The sequence below is a fragment of the Limulus polyphemus genome, unplaced genomic scaffold (genome assembly GCF_000517525.1).
Source record: "Limulus polyphemus unplaced genomic scaffold, Limulus_polyphemus-2.1.2 Scaffold578, whole genome shotgun sequence".
In the NCBI taxonomy this organism is placed as follows: Eukaryota; Metazoa; Arthropoda; class Merostomata; order Xiphosura; family Limulidae; genus Limulus; species Limulus polyphemus.
Window position 1 is genome coordinate 26,428 of NW_013666188.1, and position 8,311 is coordinate 34,738.

Sequence of the window (8,311 nt, forward strand, 5' to 3'; positions counted from 1 at the left end):
CAGTCCCAGGGACCAAGACCGTGCTAAAAGAGTTAAGCATGTGATAATCCACAACACACTGAACAATAACTGCTACAATCCTGACAGTTAATGGGCTTCCAAAGCACAACAGAAACAAGGCTTAAGTGTGAACAACATCCCACACTCAGGACTAATTACAAATCACCATCAATCGAGAAGTCATTAAAAATATTAAAGCTTTAAGAAAACAAATATCAAAGTTTTGTTAACAATGCAAATCTCATTAACTTGAAACGTGTTTGGTCAATACACTGCTGAGGGGAAAAATGAGGATTCACGAGGGCAAAATGTAGAGGAAGTCAATGCACATGGAGCTGTTTTGCACTTCTCTTTGGTAGATGGTCCTGCTGCATGATGATGTCATCATGCAGTAGCACAAATTCAGTGGTTTGATGTAAAATTAAGAGGGAGTTTCCACAAGGCTGGTGGCTTGCAAATCTCTTTGGAAGAATGCGTGGAAGATAACTATCCTGTGTGAAAAGATGAGTATCGACTGGAAATACACTTTCAGGTAAGGTAAATGTTAACATATTGAAGTAATAAAAAGAAATGTTTTTGTAATTTGTCAATTCTGTCTAGTTATTAACTACATTTCATTTCAGAATTTAAATCCATATCATACATTGTTTTAACAAATTGTTTTGAAAAGGTAAGGGCATATAAAATTATAAAATTTAAAGACGTGCAGTAAAGTAAAAAAAAAAGAAGAAACAATCTGCAATAATATACACACCTGTCTTACAGTATGGATAAGCATTCCAAGCTTCTTCATAAACTTCTAAAGAACCTTTGGGTGCAAGAAGTCGAATGAAAGCAGGAACTTTGCTAAATTATAAATAGAGTAATAAGGGGTTAATCCATAAAATTTTAGATAAAGCTGGTAGAATATGGGAATGTAATGGCAATGGTTGATGTTGACTAGCTACCTTCCCTCTTGTCTGTCACTGCTAAATTAGGAACAGCTAGCACAGATAGCCCTCATGTAGCTTTGCATTAAATGCAAACCAAACCAAAAATATATATGTACATATTAGAAACTCTTTAATCGTTTTACAGATAATCAGTTAGAAAATTTTGCTGAAGATATTTTTAACTCCTGGGCTACTCTTTTTACCAACAAATAGTGGGATTGACTGTCTCATAATAATGCCCCTATGGCTGAAAGGGCAAGCATGTTCATTGTGATTGGGATTCAAACCCACAACTCACAGGGAACAAGTTGAGCACTCTAACCACCAGGCCATGCCAGGCTTATAAATATTTTTATCTGCAATCAAACACTAAATATAGAGAAAAGCATGGGCTTTGTTGCCTGCATTTCTCATTTTTCTTATATATTACCTAAAACCACAAACTACAAAAACAATAACACTGTTACATGTGATTGTCAAATTCTCTATCAAAAACTAAGATCACAAATTAACATTAAACTGGTTGCTTGTGTTTGTCATCTAAAATATATTAATATTAAAACTACAATAACACTGAATATCCATCCTGTGTTTCTCCTGTACCTTAAAATTATAATATATTAATCCACAAACTATAGAAATACTATTCGTCCTATATCAGGGCTTATTATTATACTGGCTAAAGTACAACAGAGATAGTAGTGGTCTAGGTGCTACATATATATGTATCATCAATTTTTATGAACAATGATTGTTATGGTGTGAACCAGAGTAAGCAAGTGAATAGTAATTATCATCATTTTTATTCAAGTCATTTACAAAAAAGGATAAGAATTAAAAACACAATATTATTAATGTTACTTTAATTTTTAACATCTATTTCTTTTTCTATTATTATTATTATTTGAATTAAATTTATCATCATTCACAAGCAGGCTAGTCTTCTTGTTCCCAGAGTAGGTCAAACAACTACGCTTTCAATGGGACAAAACTACATTACTAATTCTAAGTAATATTGCTAATTTAATATGCTGGTCTAAGTAGGAGTATGCAATGTCAATTATAAAATAAAAGTCTGTATTGTTTAGAATGTTTGGTCAGCTTAGTAGATTTAGACTAGTATTACATCCATCTACTAAGCTAACAATGCAAAATAATCCTCCTAATAAAAATATATATATCAATAATAAATAAATAAATATATTTTACACATAAATTACCTGAGTAAATTTTAAAAACATAGACACAAACACTGTTAAACTTGTGCACCAAAATCTAATGTCATAAGTGTTACTATTTAAAAACAGAATTTCTAACAGACTCCTGTCTTGTTTATTGAGTGGGAATGCAACACATATACATTACAAGAATAAATTACCACAACACAGTTACTGGAATATCTTTCTATTCAAAAGAAATTACAATTGGAATTTCCAGTCACACAATGCATGTTCCACTTAAAATAACATGCATCTTTTTTTCTTTTTACTTTATAAAACCCAATACTCAGTTTGTAAATAATACTTCAATGCAATGAACTTGAATAAATTCAAAAACATTTCTTTATAGTATATGACTCGTATGGGAATGTGTAAGCTCACATTTTGTATATTTCAAATACTATGTTGAAAAGATGTACACAATAAATACAAAAGCTGGTATGATGATAGGCTAATATTAGGCCTTACTAACAAACAAAGGCAAACTTTTAATTTCTATAAAGTCAATTTCTTTGTGAAGCCAAAAATAAAATTATATTTGTTTGATGTTGGTGGCTGACCCATGAAAAAATGGCCTGGCTCAAAATTCTTTTTAGCAATTTGACCCCCCCCCCTCCCCTCACTATTTTTACCTGCCTGGTCATTTCTCCATGTATTCTTTTTGTTCTGCAAAGTATTTAAGTTTTTGAATGTTACTTAACATCTTAGGATCATCTTTAGAGTATTTATAAATCAAAAACATTTTCCACAAAGCATATTGGCTGTTTATGCAATTGTTTACATGCATTGGCAATACACTTCCAGTAAATGCACAAAAGTATATGTGCAGTGAATGTAACCACTTGAGTCCTTTCCCAGCACAGAGAGCAATGACATCACCATCTTTCCAGAGAAGTAGCAGAGTGTTATGCTGCAGTGTCACTGATACTACAAATTCTGGCATAATCATTTAAGCTTTGAGAATATACCATTTGTGACTTCTTTATTAAAATCTTTCCAGGGGACATGCCCCCAGACCTCTCCTAGAGAGACTTCATGCCTTTGGCATTTGTTACTGTTGGCAACCTGATGCTGAAGGAAAAAAATACCTACCCAAACCTCAGTGGGGTAGGTAGGAAACATCAAACAAACAATTTTTTAAGCATGGTCTGAAAATTAAATTCCATTAATACTACCATAGAAATACATTTTACTTTATTTCATAATGTAAATCTATATCATTGGACCACAATTTCAAACAGTAAAACTCTGAAAATTTATTATCATAAACATTACCATTGCTGTGGAAGCAATTTTTCAGGCCATTGCCATAGTTAAACAATGTGGCACAAGATGTGTGCAAAGCATGCCATTTCTACGAGGTCTGGGGCCATGCTCCCCCCAGAAAAATTTAATTCTATGAGATTGAATCTTGAGCCATGTCAACTATAAAAACTGCATACACACAATATAACATCAAATTAAAAGAAAAAAGCCTTATTACATAAGTTGTAGTTATACATGCCATGAAAAAAGACGTCAGGCCATGGCCTAACTTGCTTTACCACTTCCTACAACCCTGATTGCAGTTAACTTTTTAATGTTTTTCAAAGCATTTATTTTGGCACCAAAATTAAAAACAAAATTTGAATAACAGATTTGTATCTTATACAGTACATACCTTGCCAAATGGTAAATTTTGTAAGTGTACTGGCCTGATGTAAATTTTCCACCCAACAGGGGGAAATCTGTGAAAGGTTCATTTTTCAAGACTTCTATTCCTTCCCCTCCCCCAGTTTCATTCTTGCTTGCCTGTGCTACAGAGTACAGCTGGCCAACTTGATACTGCAAAGTGTTATCAAGGTTAAGTTACTGCTTATCACTAGTACATACTCAAAAACATAGAATACACACTACTTATCACAACATTATATCATCACAAAAGACTTATCTGTCTGATAGTGATCCAAAAAATAAGATCTTTGGTTTTACTATACACAAGGTTTTTACCTAACCTGCTAATAATGTGAGAATATTTCAAATTAAGTAATTTTGGGAACTAACAATTACATAATGTATAAATCTCCAAGAAAGCTAGTGCATAATAGCATCAGTAGAGAATGTACAGCCTACGTGACAAGTTTTTGCAATGTAAAACGTATACATTTTCAAAACACTCTTTCTTGATCTCTTTTTTTGTCAAAAACGCAAGTGCACACATTAATGTTCTTACAAAAAATTAAAAAAGAGTAATGGATTAATAACCTAAAGATATTTAATTAAAATATAAATTATAAGTACCATAGATTGCACAAATGTCTCTAATAGAATATTTAATAAGTTTTAAGTAATTGCCATAATTAAATGGAAAAGAAATAAATCGCCATACCTCTTCAACCGTCAAAGGCAAAACAACACGGCTAAAAAAAGGAAAATATATTAGCATATAAATCCAACAGTTTTACTAACTTAAAGTATGATTTCAGTTTTGAGATATCATTAGCTATACAAGTAAAAAGAAATTAATTATTTCTTACAAAGGTTTTAAAAAATATACAAATGTAATCATTTGTTTATTTTTCATATAGTCAGTTTACTAAATATTTTCTAGATAAATTATTCTACTTTGATCCTCTTAAAATCCTCAAAAAGAAATTTAACTTTAATTAAAATGTCATTAAATACTTCTTCAGATTGTCAAAATGAATAATAACCCTTCTTATATGTAATCATAAATAACAAAATGTGGCAGAAATCTATTCTGACTCAGGATATTATAATCATCTAGAAAATGCTAAAACAAATAAATTTTGGTAGAAAAAGAGCATCCTTAGAGTAAATGTGCATTTCCCCCTAATAATACTTTTTAATTATCATGAGAGGTCAATAGTATTATGCTTTTAAGAACTGTTCTAAGTTACCTAACTCTTCTTATATTCTATAACATCACAGATTATTTCTTCCACCTTAAAACATTGTCTTTCATTATTAATAAACTTTTGCTAATCCAAATTTGCAGGAGTATATGTTTTCAAAACTGACATTCTTAGCTTTCAAAAGTGATGAAATCATCCTGATATAACTGTTTTTAAAGACTAAACTTTAAATACCATTATCCTTGTTTATTTTTCTTTTTATCCTTTAACAACTGCTATTATTCTTACAATCCACCAAATTTTATGGGAGCTCTATTAATAAAGGTATTGACAAAATAAATACTAATTATGGTCAAAATTTAATATCAAGCCAATAAGCTACATCATTTATTACCATACAGAGGTTTCAAAAATAATCTACTTAACAAATGGAGTAATATCAAATCCAAATTAAAACATATACTAACTGTTCACATAAGCATCAAATATTGAATTCATATAGAAACTTGGAAATAAGGATTAGTAGTGGGAAGTAGTGCAACAATAAAAAAACACCAGCATGTAGTCATTAGAAAAACTGTAGGATGTCCCAATCATTTATATTTTCTGACATGATAATAATGACTAAGATACAATAAATGAAAAAAACATACAAAACACTAGAATGTTCTGACAAATATAAGTAAATACACCAGAAAACTGAAAGAGTGTTTAATTCAACTCAAAGTATTAAAGCAACATACCAGCCCAAAAATTGCAGATATTTATTATGCTTTGGGTGGAGATATCCCCAAGTTGTTTAAAGATAGAGCCATCTTTATATAATTAATAAACTTTCCTTTTTATAAGAATCCTGAACTAATTGTCATAAGGAAAATCTATTTAAAAACAATTTAAACAGCAGGTAAAAACGTTGCCAAGGTAGCACTCACATTGACATAGTTTTGTCAATTAGAGGTATACAAGGAATAGTAAAAACATTAGACAGCTAAGCTTTTGAAATATCTCATTTAAATCTCTTTAAGTACTATTATTTGTAATAGTTTTATGGTAATACTAAAAAAAGATAAATTAATACAAGTAGTAAGTATTATTAGTAGAATTAAATTAGGATATGGTTGTGTACAAAATAATGTAAATTAGGTTGCATGTGTACCACTACTTTAACTACAATTCAGCTTATTGATAAGTTAAAAAACAGCCTAAATAAATTGTACTATTAGATAAATATAATCAAAAGACTAGTTATTTATCACTTCCGTTTCAAAGATAAAGAATTACTTTAGTATAAAGATAAAGTAATGATAAAATAGAGTAACATATTTAGTTGTCAAACATTAGGATCAACAGTGTTGTAAATAAGCTACTTGTATTTAGTATTCATTATTTACTCCTAGACTACAGTCGTTAGGAGTAGCATAGGTGTGAAGGCCTCACAGCTTCTACTGTGTAATGGGTGCAATGAATGTGTTTTATTTGGAAACTCAGGACTGGCAGAGCACTTTTAAGGAATTATTATTAACATCTGATCAGAGGAAGTTATGTACTTAGGGCTAAACTAAAAATAAACCTGGCAATCAGTAATAGCTAATTAAATATATTTTTCTTATGCTTCTATTTGTAAATATTAGAATGCATTGTTTCATCAGTCAGGTGCCCTTGCTGTTAACAATATTTTTGAAGCTAATGGTGAAGCTGTACAATATGTTTGTATAGTTAGCAGATTAGAGGAGAAATTGAAGGCTAACCTAAACAGAGTAAGAAAGACAGAGTAAGAAAAGTGGAAACTGTGGAAAATGGAAGCAGGATTTAAAAAGGAACTTTTATATGCAAGAGATACAGTAACTAATAATGACTTTCAGGAAGTTACAAACAGTACTAGGTCAAGAAGTGGATTTAATTGTAATGAAAAGGTTCTATAAAGTAAAATATTTTAGCCTTTAGTTTGAGCAGATGAGGAAATGTTGGAATGAAAGAAAACAAAAGGGACAGGTAGGGATGGGAATTAAAAACCTAAGAAGTTATAGTTATGGACATAGATAGGATGGTCTGTGGGATAGACATGACAAAAAAATTAGATTATCTATCCTGATTCAAGGGTGAAGGACATAACTGTAGTGCAAGTGATAGAATAAAGGATACTAGCAGTGATGCAGTCTTTGTTGTGCACAAAAGGTCTAATGATGCAGGGAAGGGTTGGTCAGAGAAGCTATTGATAAGCACAAGGGACTGATAAAGGAATTCAAAGAAAAGGGCCATAAAATAATTCTGAGGAATACTTCCAAGAATTAGCTTTAGAGATGAGATTATAAAGGAAAATTCTTGGAATGGATGGTTTACATTTAAATAGGTTATGGGCTGGCTTGTTTGCAAGGACTATTAACCCTTTCAACATGGGTCATGTGTGAAAGGCCATGTCATCTCGTTTGTTTACTCGCATTCAAAATTTTATTGAACTACTATTTCATAAATTTATGTCAATAACTTTGGTATCAATGTGTAGATTATAAATCAACTTTTAGTACTATATATTACTCAATTTCTTAATTTAAAAGCAAATATTAAAAATACACAGATAAACATCGATTTTTGTGTTTCATCATGTGGTATGTTGAATGCAGCAATGGTTCAAATTACATGTTTGTTAATGTTAAGCCAAAATACTCAGTCTATATTTTCGTATGAATTAGAAACTCAAATTACCGATACTGACAAGCTAGAATGTAAAATAAAAGCCTTTTCAATTTGCTAAGATATTGCTCATGTAATATATCAAATACAGTGGCATCCTGCCCACCACTTACCATTTTTGGAAACACTACCTTATATACACTTACTTCTATATATGACATGAATAAGTAATTGGAGGCTCAGAATGTCCCCCTAGTGTCTTTCTCAGCTATTTTAATGGGCTTGGCACCCTTTCTTTCTTTTGAACCAAGATCTCAAGAAGGTAGGTTGTGTCTTTAGTCTGCTCGAAATTTTATATTTTTTTAGATCTAAGTACAGCTTAGTTAATAAGCTTGATAAAGTATAGTAGAATTATATGGTATTGATGTAGTAATTTATAATTTGTTAGTTATTCAAATGTATATATAAAACCTAACAAAAATTATTTTGTTTCACATCCTCCATGTGCAAATTTTTTAAAGGCTTAGCAACCTATATCAAGCAGCAACTGAGTACAAAGGTCATAACTAGAAAAGGTAATTGATTCCATCACTTCTTTAGTTATTGTTCTAAGTTTTAAGAAAAATAGGTTTAAGAACTTATTTCAAAATAGTAATAATCTATATACATATAT

The 8,311-nt window shown here is 30.7% G+C and overlaps 1 protein-coding gene across 2 annotated transcripts in view; it reads right to left on the reverse strand.

The window, feature by feature from the left end:
• Positions 1-8,311, reverse strand: part of LOC106459226 (phosphatidylinositol transfer protein alpha isoform-like) — a 29,614-nt gene that overhangs the window by 16,786 nt on the left and 4,517 nt on the right. For both annotated transcript variants that reach the window (XM_022385665.1, XM_013918828.2), the window contains exons 2-4: positions 4,521-4,551; positions 3,813-3,976; positions 755-846 (exon numbers count right to left, since the gene is read on the reverse strand). In XM_022385665.1, the coding sequence (XP_022241373.1) occupies positions 755-846; positions 3,813-3,976; positions 4,521-4,551 (287 nt within the window). The remainder of the gene's footprint in view (positions 1-754; positions 847-3,812; positions 3,977-4,520; positions 4,552-8,311) is intronic.